Raw genomic sequence first — 14,971 nt, forward strand, 5'->3', positions numbered from 1 at the left:
TCATTGTAAATTGGGAAGATACAGTAAATCTCAGCTCGACTCTTAAAGAGGTGAATTTGTTTTGAGCTGGTGTTACTGGGATAAATTATTATAAACTAAGACTTGGATCCCATTACGAAAGAAACAAAACTGTCTCAATATGTTTTCCTCAATTATCGTCATTCAAACTGAAATATGTTATTATGTTCGCAGCAGTGACTTCCAGCAGCATAACTATAGGAAAGATTGATAGTAGACCAGAGTAAAGGGAAACAAAATGGGGTTATATACAGGTTTTTAGTTGAGCTAAAAGCTTTATAGCTTTCTACAGTTGTCAAACGGCACTCTTGGGTTCAGACATTCTTATGTTTTTCTAATGCATTGCTATTAGTGTCAGTGATGGAAAAAGTGCTCGCATCATTTACTCAATGACTTTAAAGTATCAATAGAGTGCTGCAGGAAAGAGTTCAAACTAAAATACAAAATGTCATTAAGATGAACAGTATGCCTTCTTTAGTTAGTGGTTGTGACCCAAGTTATTAAATCCATACCACAGTATACTAAACTAGCAGTACACATACTATCTGAAACGTGTACCAAGAAGTAAGTACTTGTAGACAAAAAGCAGGTGGAGCTAGTTTCTTATTGTCACAGTCTGCTTTCTCACTCACCTATTTTCTGCATTAACTTTCCTTAGTCACCTGGTAGTCACACCCTGTCTCTCTCTCACTCTGTTACACCCATCAGCTCCATTAGTATTTAGGCCCACTTCACTTTCACCTCAGTGCCAAATCGTACTTTGCAGCATGCCAGTCTTTCCCGCATTACCCTTCAGATTGCTCTCCCGGTTTCGACCCTGCCTGTCCCTGACCAGCCTGCCTCGCCTGCCTCGCCTGCTCCCTGACCCGTTCTGTACCGGCGACTCCGGTCCTGCTTTCTCCTGGAACCCTCGCCTGTCCCCGACCAGCCCTTTGCCTACTATCTGCCGTTTTGTCTCCTACAGCCTATTGCCTTCAATAAAGCTGGTTACCGACTATCCCTGGTTTCCCGTGTACTGTATTTTGGTCCTCAGCTCGTTTGTGACACTTATATACAGTTTTTTAGTCCAGACCCAACCTAAAGGTCAGGCCCCCTCAAGTTTAACAAGGGCATCTGAAGCTTTATGAAATGTATGAAACACAACTATATGCAAACTTTGTCAACTAAAATAGATTTTAAATTGTTTAGACTTTTCCTCTGTCCTGTATTCATTCCTGAAATGTTGGACAACACCCTTTTGGGACTCAAAAGCTTAATTGAATGAAAATATCTGAAAGACATTGCTTTCATATAAAATGTAACAAGCTAAAAGTGATAGAAACCACTAGATTCATCTTTAACTGTAAACTGTATTTGATCAATTCAAGCAGTCAAATAAAAAGGGGAGTACAAATTACAGTATGTCTTTCTTTCTGAAATATTCTGATGTAAAAGTGGAAGTATAAAAAGGACCTCCAGAGTTGTACTTAAGTAAAAATACTTGTGTAAATGTACTTTCCTCCACTGATGCCCACTCTTTATAACCCATGACGCTCTGTATCTTGTAAGAAAGCTGCTTTCATCCCTGAAATGAGTTACAGACGGAGCAAAAGGAAAAAAAGATTCATTTTTAGCCTTGAGACCTTTTCTTACTAAACACCGGATAACACTAAGAATGTGAAACCAGGAAAGCATTTCTCTTGCTAGAGCTCTCACTGTGCAAGCAAATGTGATGCAAATACTGTAGCACTGACACGTGTAATGGTGTATACAGTACTATCATGTTGGTCTATCAAAAGCGATAAAACTCACTAAAGTGGTCCTATAAGACTTCCAGTTCCAATTGTGTTGGGCCGGTGTCCTGTAGGTTTCTGTTTCCATTACAGTTGTTGTACTGTGAGAGGTAATGAGCCACAGCTGGTCTGTATCTAACAGACGCCTTGGAAGGAGAAAAAACCCCTGCAGGACACCGACTCACAAGGACCAGAAAAGAGCTCCTCAGGGTTAAGCCTTTTTTTGATATATTTCCATGTTTGCAGTTTTTTTTGCGGTGGGGTCGTTCAGTGTTGCAATTAGTCACTTGAGTGTTGGGATTTACGCTTTGCCATTTACTTTACATTTAAGTTGACTTTAATGCATCTGAAGAATAGCAGCCGTTACTGGCCACTGTAGACTAAATGCACATTGCACGCATTATATCACTTCAGACACCCACCTTACATGTAGCTGTTATTTATGTTATGACTTGTTTGGCCAGCAGTGCTGATATCCCTGTTAAGAAGAGATTGATGTCTCGGCTAGGCCCCGGGATGAGAACTATAATCAAAGTGCAGGAACAGGGATTGATTCCTTCGTGTTCATTCATGCTGTGATGTCCATGCAGTGTGAAGCTACAGAGGCTCTTTGTGTGTGAGGCAGTAATGTCAGACACACATTACGTCCAGGGCTGCAGATCAATACCTTTTGGGCTCCTTCCTGACTTGAGTGTATTGAGAAGCCTTTTGAGGGAGTATACCATATTTTTTCATGTGATGGGTCTAATCATTTTTACAGGCTCTATGTCCCATGTAATTGGTTCTCAGTGTAAACAACCTGTTTTTATTTCCAGCACAATGATCTCACCTCAGACTTATTTGTGGACAGATTAGGTCAGACCCACCACACCACCTACTGTATGTGCCCTTTGACTTGCTCTTGTACTGAACGTCTGAACTTACTGATGTGAAACATGACTTTAATCACCCATAACCCTGGTGAAAATTGAATTTCTGGGTGAACTCAATTCTCAAATGACTCTTATTTTCAATTTAAAAGGACAGTGTATATTTTATGTATATGCCAGGTGCATTGTTCTAAAGTGATGAAACATATTTTTTCCTTAAAACACCTGAAAGTCTCTTATTTATATAAATAGAACTGTAATTCTCTGTAACACATTCTCTGCATGCAGAGTAATGATGCAGTATATTTGGCTTGGATTGAAAGTTACGTGCTTTATAATCAGTATAATTGCGCCTAAAATACCTTTAGGGTTAGAGCTGATTTGGTTGACTGTGGTGTCTCCTTTCTTTTTTAAAGCTAACAACTCTCATTAGATGTGATTCCTTAATTTCTAATCAGTGGCGTTTTTTTCCCTAAATGAAAAGGCATTTAAACGTTATCATTTTTATATCAAAGAACAATATATTTTGGAATGCAGTTGTTGGTTTGCTGTTCTGATGATTCAAGCTGGAAAGTTTTAATGTCTGTCCATTAAGCCTTGGAAAGCCACTGAGTATTTCAATGAAGGTAACATTTTACTCCAGAACATCCTTTTGCAATTCTATTGTTGTTATTGTTAAATATTTCCCTTTTTTTCCCTTCACAAATGTCAACCCTCATTCTTTATTTAGTCACTTTGTGTAAAGGCTGAAGTTTTAAAATCATATAAAAGCTTAAATGTATTTTTAAGTCTTCCAGATAACAGGATTTTCCAGAGCCTATTTTCAAAACTACAAAGCCCTACCTCTGATGTTTGGAGCTACAAATGACAAGACACACAAACAGCAGTAATACTTATGCCAGCACAAAGCTCAACAGTAATTCCTCAAGTATGTCACAGCGACAGTGCTCTGTGTCTCTCATCGGCAATCAACATGCTAATTGGCTCTGAAATTTGAAGGGAGACAAGTCTTTTCTAATCTTCATGAAGAACGGGCTGCCCTGTCACTCATTAAAGAAGACTTATAATTCCCGGTCTCATTATATTGACACAGCAGAGGAATCGGTCTGGTCACTGTGGGCAAAATGTCATGGATCATGCTAATGATCGACACTGAGACCCATTTTCACTGAGCTCATAATTGCTCGCTCCTGCTGTGCCATTTTTCTAAAGATTCATTATATTTTTCAACACAGATTTCTTTCTTCTTGATAAATGCTGCTGTGTTGGTGCTTGATTACGTGAGTATGTTTGCTAATGTTTACCAAGATACATTTTAATCTTGTAAAGTCTTAAAGTTTTTGCATAAATTAGGGCGTGGTCACGTTGATGGACACGTACATGCCTCACTGTCAGCTAACAGCAACTTGTCCACTCTGCTAGGCTACAACCATAGAGGCTACAACGTTAGTTAGTCATAGTACTGTACTTGACCCTTTAGCTTTAGCCGTGTTCGTGGTGATTGTGCCTTTTAGGGAATATTGTTACAAATACCAGACAATTAAAATGTCGTGCTGTGCGCTTGAATGTACTAACAGAACTTCCAAGAAGTCTAAAATGATAATATTATACATGTTAACCCCGTTCGCAGGTGTTTGTGTGCTTGGTAGCTTAGCTTGTTACTTATTAGCCAGCTAAGGACGTAACCCTTTATGCATACATATACATTTTAGTTTATGATTCAGCCTTGGGTAAGACTTTTATAGTCTATGGCTATGACGCCCATAATGCTAAACGGGAGCAAATGTTAATAGGGGACCCAATTATCCCAGTGGTGGCCGCCGGAGCTAACGGAGCCGCAGGGGGCTAGCTCCAGCCGGCGTCCCGGAGCTAGCCCACTGCGGCTCCGTTAGGTCATGGCGGTGGAGTCCGTCGTTTCTCAACGTGTGAATGACAAGCATTAAGAATAACAAAATATAGCTAATTCTGTTGCAGATTGTCTCATTTGATTATGAATGTAACGTTTATATAGGGGAACTACACTGTTAGCAGTAACGTGGTATGCATGTATTTCATGTTAGTTTAGCTTCTTAGCCTGAGCTAGCTCTGTTTACTTCCAGTTCGGAGGCAGCAGGGATTAGACTCTGACGTCACAGTCGAGCCGTTAGTGGCCGACTCCGCCTACTAAGGGCTTCACGGCAACTCTGGGTGACGTCACGGACACTACGTCCATTTATATATACAGTCTATGATTTAAATGCCAAAATGTTTTTCTGTATTGAAATACAATTTGTAACAAAATAGAGGAAAGACTTAAAAGGCAAGTATACAAGAAAAATAAACAAACAATAGTCACCAGAAGTTACTGTTATTGCCATAACACAGCATGAGTGCTTTTTATGATTACTGTTGTCTAATGTATCTACTCAACATGGTCACATGTTTATTTAAGTATGGAAGATAAACATTGTTTTGACTGTGGATATACAATTATTTCCATTGCAACCTTGCAGCAACACATCTAACAGCTGAAAATACATTGTAAAAACTGCACAACATGGTTGCCTCAGGGGGCTTCTTGCTTCAATTTCATGTTGATTACATTTTTTGTTTTCTGTTGATGCAAATGTCAAATGCATAACTTGTGCACGAGATATATTCCTCAGTTTAGCTCACCCAGGCAGCAGCTGTTCTCAGGTTGAATCACCAGGGTGACATATCAATCATTTATAGAGAGAAACTCAAACTTCTGTACCACAATGTCAAAGCATATTACTGTATGAAGAGTCAGTAATGCTTTTTGTCATGCACACAACAACAACAACAACAACAACAACAACAACAACAACAACAACAACAACATGTAATATGAAGACGTGGCATCATCACATCTTCAGCAATATCATAAAGAACCATCCTATGAAATAACTTACCGTCAGCAGCACAGGGCGGCTCTCTTTGACGGCTCCTACGCAGCCCAAACAGCCGATCACCATGATTATGGTTCCCACCGCGATCAGCAGGTTGGCAGCTGACAGGGAGGGAAGTGATGATGATAGGGTGGCAAAGTTTCCCTGGGTAACTGAGAGCCAAACTCCCACCCCCAGTATGCCACATCCTCCCAACTGCAGGGGACACACAAAGAGGCATAAATGGGTCAGTGTGCCAACAGCATAATCAGAATCACCCTGAAACGCAGTCAAAGATGGGGGTGCATAGAAACCTTTGCAGAATTGTATCTGGCTGTTGGTTTGCTTTTCAACTTCATGATAGTAAGCAGGAACAAACATTGAACAAAGAAAACCAAATGTAAGAAATGAAAACACAGCAGCAACCACTCGTTTAAAGATATAGTTCAACATTTTCTGAACATATGTTCAATTATTTTACTGCAAACAGTTAGTGAGGAGAATGACACCACTCACACATGTGTCCGCTGAGTATAAGGCTTCCACAAGTAAGCTAAAAAGGACCTGCGTGCCGAAACAACTTCTTGCGACTGGTTTTGATTTTCTACATTAACGAGATGTAACAAGATTTAAGCTGGTTTAGAGGTGCTGGTTGGAGTATTAGGTCCATTGGAGTGGAGCAGGTCTAGCACTATACCCCAGTTTGACAAATATATGTCAAACCATTCCTTAAATTGTCTCTTTTACCCATGCAGTTGGTTAACATGGTCATGACTAGGAAAAACGATATACAACCAATGAACTTCATCCCTTTTTTTATACATTTTAAATAGTTTTATCTTCAAACAGATTCATTACAAATAAAGCCAGAGAAGTCATGTGGACTGTCGGATTACTCGTGATTGTATTTATGCATCATTGGTAAATCAACCCACATGAAATAACCAACTACTGGTGACTCACACTTCAATGTGGAACATTGTTGCACAATATATATTTATTTGACTGCTCTTGTTCATGAGCATTGTTAGTCCCAACTCTAACTGGACCGAATACATGATGAATAATGACGAGTGGGTAGAAAGTAGGATGAAAAAAATGGTGTATTTCACTGTACTATTATAGAAGTATATTATAGATGTTACTGTGTGGTAGCTTTTCACTCTTTTTAATGAGGAGTTTCCCTTTTTATCTTTCTGATATGTGAGGGGAAAATCTCTGCTCATGTGCTGACATGTTAGTATGTTCACTAAATGATCCTGAATAATTATAGAGGGTTATATGGGTTGCTGAAACGGATCTCTTTGAACATTGCTTTCTTTAGAAGACACAAAATAAGCACATTTTATCATCATTTCCTCATTATGTTAATAGTTAACTGAATATGTGTCTTTTATTTGGTATTGCAGATTTGTTTGTATACTTGCGTAGTTTATAGGAGATAATATTGACCCATCAGCCTTTACACTTTATTCAGACGTGGAAAGTAATGGAAAGAGATTCTAGGACCACATTTGGCCGCAGTGGCATAACCGAGAGTAATGTTAAAGGGGTTTGAAGGAAGTGTTGAGGCCCTATCAATTTAATAATATAAAATGAATGTGAAATCACATATCTACCCTCACACGATCCAGCAGTCTGCTTTGCTTAACACCACCGAAAAAAGGTGAAGTATGAATTACTACAGTATGACAAATGTAACCATAATGAAACCAAAGATCTGATGGCATTTAAAACGATTAAACCCCTCTCATTCACCTCACAAACAACGGATCGATTGTTGACATTGTTACAAATTAGTATATGCAACAATTACCAGTGCCAAAACACCTATATGGTAACGTTTTGGGCTGTAATTTAGTTTGGGTTTTGGTCAATTATTTTAGCTCAGTGATAGTTTTCATAGCTTTCTTAAAATGTGTCTCAATTTAAACTGCAAGGAGAGTGACTGAAACATTGAAAGAACTTCCCATCTGGAATCAAACTCGGATTATGATTGGTACATTAATATTAAACTGTTGGCACACTCAACCCGTAGCTTGTATCACGTTCCCTACATTTTGTGAAGTGTATTAAGATTGGGGAAAATCCCTAGTTTTGGTCAAGTTATAATTATTAGGATGTGTTTCCTAATTCAAGTCAACTTTAACCTAGTGCTGCCTATAGCAATGAAATACTTGGAAATACAATGCTGTAGTCACTTCTGGTGGATTTTGTATTGTGAGATCAGATATTCTGGCTTAAAACAAGTGACACATGGTCCTAAAGGACAGCTGTTTATTATATGCAACCAGCCAAAGTTATTCTTTGAAGAATTCAGCTGCTTTCCAAAGCCAGTGTGGATCCTGTTTTTTCTTCTATAGATTAATTTCATAGTATGTTTGCCTTTAGGAGCACATAATGATAAAGAGTACACATTAATGAAAGGATATTTAATCAATAGGAAAAGAATGTTCACACACTCACTGTTCGTCACTTGCAATAAGATTTACATGGTTAAATACACATTTATTGTTATCCCCACTTTTTTTATTTCCATCTTAAAAACAAGATCCTATTTAATGAGCTCTTGAGCTGGAAGTAGAGAAAGGCTAAAATAAAAAGCAGTCATGTGGGGCCCCATAAAATGAGGTTTCTGTTCACTTTCGAACACAGATTGTAGATTTCAGCAGCTTGCAGTGTAAGGGACCCTTGTGAGCGACAGTGACCCAAAGACCCTTCATTTGCAGAGTGTATTTTTTAATGAAGAGTGGCCGCAGGGGAGAAGGGTGAGTGATCAAGATCCCTTGTCTCGATCCTTCACCTTTCTCCCCTGCGATTTTAAATCGTCTTTGAAACAAGGATAAAATATAATATAATATGTCAGCTTTATGCCAGAAAGATACCAACTGCAAGAATGAAAATACAAGTTGTATTCAAGTTTGATATGCGATTATGATATGATAACTAGCTGTATTTTGTCAACCTCTCTTACACTGATAGGCTAAAATGTTCTTTATTGACCTCTCTGTCATGAGTAGAATCTCCTCAGCAACTTAAAATCCGTCCATTTTAAGTTGCCCCATGTTCCCCCATTTGTTTTAGGGAACATGGGGGAACATTAAATGTTGCATCCTTTGGTCAGGTCCACCAATTACAAATGCAGAATGTGCCTCAAGGGTCTTTTAGCATCTGTACAGCACACAACACCCTCTATCGTTCATCCTTCCACAACAAGTTTTCTCATTGCAGATCCTATTCTGGTAAATATTTAACAGTTTAATTTCTCTCTGAGCATATTTGATTTTCTACTGCTGCAGCCTTTACATGAGTGTGACTCATTCTATTCAGACTTGTGCCATGTTACAGAAATGTTGCTACTGTAGGTCTACATGGTAAGATTGCTGTTGATATCAGGTAAGTCACTAATGTGAAATGTAACATTGAAAATCATATTTACCCAACAATGTTCCTGAATGCTAGTGGCTACAAATTGTAAGTATTCTTATTTTCTTCAACAAAAAATAATCGGGACTTGCATACTCTTCCTGATCAACAGTCCAAAATAGCAACGCATTATTGAGAAAAACAAGAAATCCTCACCTTTTGAATAGTATTGAATTGAAAATATTGAGTTTTATAATATATGACCGACTACTTGCAGCCTTTAATTATCCCAGTACTGTGGCTGGTTATGAAGTTGATCAAAAATCCTTCCATGTTACCTTTTTACGGAGTGTTTTACTTTCACTGTGATCTGAAATGGCCAGCTTTCATCTTTACAGTCACACGGATTTACAGTGCTTTAAATTGATACAACCATCTGGTCTGCCTCCTCCTTTCACAGTGGGTTTGTGCATTTGAAGCAGAGCCTCTGATTCTGGCTGATTGGGGCCCATTAAGGGAACATACATAAAAGACAGTGTAGTTAATAGGTATAGGTAGAAATCTGTAACTTCACAAAACAGAAATACTCACACTGATATAAGGATGAAAAGAAGGCTGAATTATTTCCCTGATCAAATAAACATGTGCAGTAGATGTATACTTGACTCCTGGGCGCACAATGTATAATACAAGTGAATGTTTTAATGAATACGTGCACAGTACCTGAATAATCTGAATTTGTATTCATGCTTGAATATAAATGTGAAGCTCTAAGGGCCAAGGATTGGTCGAAAAATGGGTTTCTCTGGTACCACAGCTTGACATTTTAGTTTGAATTCCCGTGCTTCATATATTATTTCTTTTGTCACACTTTGATGTGTTAATCATGAATGTATTCAGTATTTTTATGAAGGAGTGAATTCTGGTGCTTATATCTGTTCCCATGGTTATATCCTGGTGATGAGGTTTAAAGGAAGTTGATTTAAAAACATTTTTATACTTTTAGATCTGCATTAGAGTTGCAATATATTTGATTTATGAGAGTGGTGTAAAAAACCAGCAGGGAGCGAGGGTTTACTCTTGATTGGGGCCACAGTTCTAAATCTGATCTCGCCTTTTCGGGTATTTTGTAATTATAAGAACATGTTTTATGGCCCCGATCAGAGCTTGCCTATGCTGTTATTATTTACAGAGCAGGAAAATGTAATCATTGATAATTGAACATGTACTCTGCAGAGAGCTGCAGCAACTGCATGTAGCACCTTATTATTGAATAGCATCTTAATATATATACTGAAGGTTCAAAGGTATTAAGTTGATGGGCTTACATAGTTAATATGATCTGAAAATGTGAATGTTTTGCCTATTATGTATATAATGTGACGTGCTAGAGAGAAGATGTATCACTCTAATGGGACTTCTGGGAAGCTGCTACTTGTTTTGTTATTTTGTTCACTCGCTTTCTTATAAGCAAAGGGACCTATTCTATTGAATCAGTTCCCTTTGTGCTGCAACACAAACACTGAAGGCAGACAAAAGAATGTCAAATTCAGTAATGAAAGGACAGAATCGGATTCCATTTAAAAACGAAGTAATGCCTGGATCCAGCCCCCATACCAAGGGGTCTGCTCAGGACATATAGTTACAATGTTGTGTAACGAACAAAAGTAAAATACTGGTACTAAATAATTATCTTCTCATAATAACTTTAAAGTAAAAAAAAAAAGGAAATCCCAATGAAGGATGGTGTTGAAGTCGTATGCTAAACTGTATATTTGTTTTTAATTCATCACATTCAACCATGCTGACGTCCTCCTTCTGGCTATAATGTACAATGTCACACTAATTAATCCTTTCATACCGAAGCAAAACTGTGCTTTTCCTTTCATACCTCTATAGGGCTTCTCACTGGAGCAACGTTTTTGAAGCTGTTGTTTTTTGAAGCGAGCACAGTGCAGTTTTAACTCTGGCTTGGTCCACACCAGCTTCTGAGAGAAAATCTGGCTCTCGAATTCCTGGATGTTTTTGCTTTTTTCTCCGACGAATGCCTTTATTGCTGGGCAGGTATAGTTGGGGACACTCGGCTTGTCTAAACTGCTTGGCTTGAATCTGTGAAGAGCTGGGATTTGATTTGCCTGATGAGGCCAAAAAGACACTATCAGGGTTTGATTTGAATAAAACCAGGAGATGATAACTTCTGTCGGTCTGTGTTGGTCCAAGTCTCTCCGGTGTCACTTTTTGATGGTCGATCTGGTTCATTTGGTTAATGCTTAGATCTGACATTTTATTTATATCTACAGGCAGCCCACAGGCTTTGCAAGTGGAGCTCAGTAGGCAACTTTTGTGAATAAGACAAAGCTTTCAACATACAACTCTGAGTTATGTGGCTGCAGGAAACTGCTAGATAATCCTTTTGTTGTACATAAAGAAAAAACTCCACAATAGGTGCCGCATACTGTATCACACAGGAAAAGCAAAGCAGTATTACATTTTTTTTAAAAACATGTATAAATCGGTGCATTCAGGAAACGTGGACTAAGAATTATTGACTAACTATTCTGTCTCTGGCCCTGATGGCTTTGGCAAGTTTGGCTTGGTTCTGTACAAAACAAAAGGCTCATCAGTTGATGCCATTGTCTATAAGAATCCTATCATATAAAAACCCTTTTTTTTTTACACTTGCTAGTGTTATCTCGCCATGCAGATGATACTGATTGTATTTCTGCCTTTGAACCTTTGTTAGCTGTCAACCAAATTCAGTGGAGGCGACTGGACTTTATTTGATTCTCACATACATTTGAAGAAACTCAACGGCACCATGAAAACAAATTGTTACACAACAAGGGCAGCTTAAAATATATATCTTTAAATCTCATTGTCATGTAACATTAAGGAGATAGTAATATGAGCCTTTGTTATGTTGTCTGCTGCAGCAGGAAGAAGATATAAGCCTTTACATTTGAAGTAATGAAGGCATTTGGAAAAAAATAATTAACAACTATTTCTGGGACAACAATGTAGAGTTTACTTATAGCAGGGAGGTTCAGGGCAACATATTAATGACACCAGTAATGTGCAGATTCTAAAGTTGCAGGCACAGCTTTGCTTATTGTATTATTTTAATTACTTCTTTTTTTTAACACAACCAGCCCCATTTGTTGGCTGAAAAGGTATGGAATCATCTCAAGTGCAATATGAGTATAACTGTTACATATTCTGAGTAAGCAGAGGATGGACACGTTCTATTTGACCGGATTATTTTATCTATTGTGTATCTTGTTTTTTATGTGTTTGTACGGCGACCTTGAAAGGCTTGAAAGGCGCCTATATAAAATAAATGAATTATTATTATTATTATCGCCACAAGCCTTTACACATTCAGTACCGTGATCGACAAAGCCGAAGCCGAAGCCCTGACCTCCTATGTTCAATAAAAACAGATTGGAAATATTTCTGAAGGTACTTTTGAAGGCAAGATTTCCAAAGCTGGCTCAGTTTGCTGAAATCTGTGAAAGGCTTTTCCTCAGCAAGGCAAGTGCCATGCTTGATAGCCATAGTCGCCTCTATAAAGGTCTTTCAAATCAAATGTCTCCCTCTGACAGCCTATTCAGAGCCCTTGGATGCAGGTGTGAACATACAATATTATCTTTAATATTACCTTCCCTAAACAATCAAATGTAACGGGTTCAGTCTGTCATTTGTTGCACATTAACAACACACTATTCTACAAAACAAAGATGAATAGACCTACAGTATATATTGCTATGTTAGTCATGCTCCTTTTTATTTATATAGTGCTTTTGTTTTTAAATCTGTTAAGCAGCTCTATAGTCCTTTTTATTACACCTGACATGGAGTATTTTCTGTTTAAATAATCTTTGAGCCTTAGGACTGTAAAACACTTTTTAAACCTACAAACAAAAGAATAGATCAAGTTAATACACCCTAATATTGCATATTTCTGTGTTTTGTTAGTTGTGCCATTGTGTAAACAGGAAACCTTAGGCTGTTTGCTGCCATCAAATGGGGAATTTAAAGATGCTAAACTACCTGCCTCTTGTTGCTAAGAAGAGCGGAAACACAGAACTTCCCTCCAGCTCTGTCTTTCTGGTTCTCTTCAGAGCTAAAGAGCAGCGAGACGCTTCAACTCAAACTCAGAGCCCTGCAGCCAGAAGCACACAAGGTGCATGTCACTAGCAGAATATACTGCCACATATGACTGAAAATTAAATTAGGAAAAACTAACATCTTTGAGAAAATATGGCTGAACATTTGTTATCAAAAAACATTTGGTAATTTATAACATTGTATATTTTGTCAGAGAAAACAAATTGCTTCCGAAATCTGTGGGAGCCTATTAGCACCAATGAAGTTTCACACCAGCATCCCGTTAGTAAAGACAGATTAATTCATTTTTAACTAATGCAAAACCATCCCCCCATCCATTTTTCATTTGAATAATTTGCAGCTAATGCTATGCTCATTTCTCCAACATCTGTTTATTTGATTAATTAGTTTTTCTCTGCATTGAAAAGTGAGGAGTAAACTGCTACAGCATTTGAGAGACATGGTCTCCAGCTCAGAGTCAATAATGGAGCAGTGAAATGCATTGTATGTCTCATTGATCGGGATTGCGGCAGGAGGTAGACTATAATGTTCCCATCGTCGATGTGAATAGCATAAACTGCTGTTCTAAATCTACTGAATATGAGATGACTTTACATACAAGTTTGACTTTCTTCAAACACTTGACAAACATCAAGGCTGAGGTTGAAGTTCCTTTTGTAAAACACAGACACACCCATGGACACTATACAACTATATGTATGCATTTAAAAAACTCTTTATTGAGATTAACATAAACCTGTGAACGCTCATCCATAATCCTGTCACTCTACAAACATTTTGTAATGCGAAAGTCTTGAAGTGCTAATAAATATGTGAATGTTCTCTGTGAGAAGGCGACAGAAACTGTGATTGAATACAACTCAAACTCTTTAAAGAAACACTAAGTAACACAATTGAACTATTTCTGCAACTTGTCACTCTTGCAACATAGATGTATTAATGTGTCAAAGTTATCTTTAAAAAACTAAATTGTTTACTCCTTTTTATTAAACATTTGTCATCATGGCACAAATCTCTTATTTTCGCTTTCCTTTTTTAACATAAAATAGCTTTGCCGTAATACTGCAAATTAATAACGGCAGAGATGTGAGCCCACTGAAAATATGCTGTAATGAGGGTAGGGCGGTATGTGGCTTTAGCTCCTTTGGGACTCTGCAATACCTCACTTGTTCACTTTTTCCACCTCATTCATCTGATATTCCCCACCTGCTCTTCTTTGTTTAACCATCAGCGTCATTCTTCATTGTAATTTCTTAATGAGTGAGATGTAACTGCTGTTGTTGGCCTTCTGTTTGTCAACCCGCTGCAGTGATGTAGAAGAGAGGTCTGTTCTCTGACAACACTGTATGTGTGCAACACAGCACATTAATCACAGCCATGCGGCTATACACTGTTTCTCAGCTTGTCACTCCTCTAGTAATCGTCACAGCTTCTCAAAGAGCGGCTCCCAAACATCAGATACACAGTCTGGTTGCATTTGGGAGCTTACATCTGTTGCCAATATGGAAATGGTGCATTTGAATCTAATCCTTAGGCACTGGACACACTGAAGTCTAGTCTCTACATTAAACCCAATTGGCAGCCCACTGGGCAGCTGCTATACTGTGCTTGGGTAGCAGAATGAGGTCCAGCGCCTTGCTCAAGGGCACCTCGGCAGTGTCCAGGAGGTGAACTGGCAGGTCTCATAGTACCAGCCCACCCTTGATACTTAGTCTGTTTTGGGCCCTGCCGACCCTTCAGTTCATGCCAAGTCTGAGCAACGTCCGCACACACCACCTCCTAACTTTGACATTATGTGAAGGAGCGCTGTCACTGTCCTGTTAATGTTAGGACTCCTGAGTGCTGTCACTGTGGGTTTACCTGATGTGGGTGTGTGCAGAATACGTGAATGTTCACCTGACAATAGGCAGGACGGACTAATCTATCCCCC

General features: G+C 38.5%; 1 protein-coding gene across 2 annotated transcripts in view; it reads right to left on the bottom strand.

The window, feature by feature from the left end:
* Positions 1-14,971, bottom strand: part of tspan4a (tetraspanin 4a) — a 155,286-nt gene that overhangs the window by 50,834 nt on the left and 89,481 nt on the right. For both annotated transcript variants that reach the window (XM_034103199.1, XM_034103191.2), the window contains one exon: positions 5,572-5,763. In XM_034103199.1, the coding sequence (XP_033959090.1) occupies positions 5,572-5,763 (192 nt within the window). The remainder of the gene's footprint in view (positions 1-5,571; positions 5,764-14,971) is intronic.

This window comes from Pseudochaenichthys georgianus, chromosome 3 (assembly GCF_902827115.2).
Source record: "Pseudochaenichthys georgianus chromosome 3, fPseGeo1.2, whole genome shotgun sequence".
Taxonomy (NCBI): Eukaryota; Metazoa; Chordata; class Actinopteri; order Perciformes; family Channichthyidae; genus Pseudochaenichthys; species Pseudochaenichthys georgianus.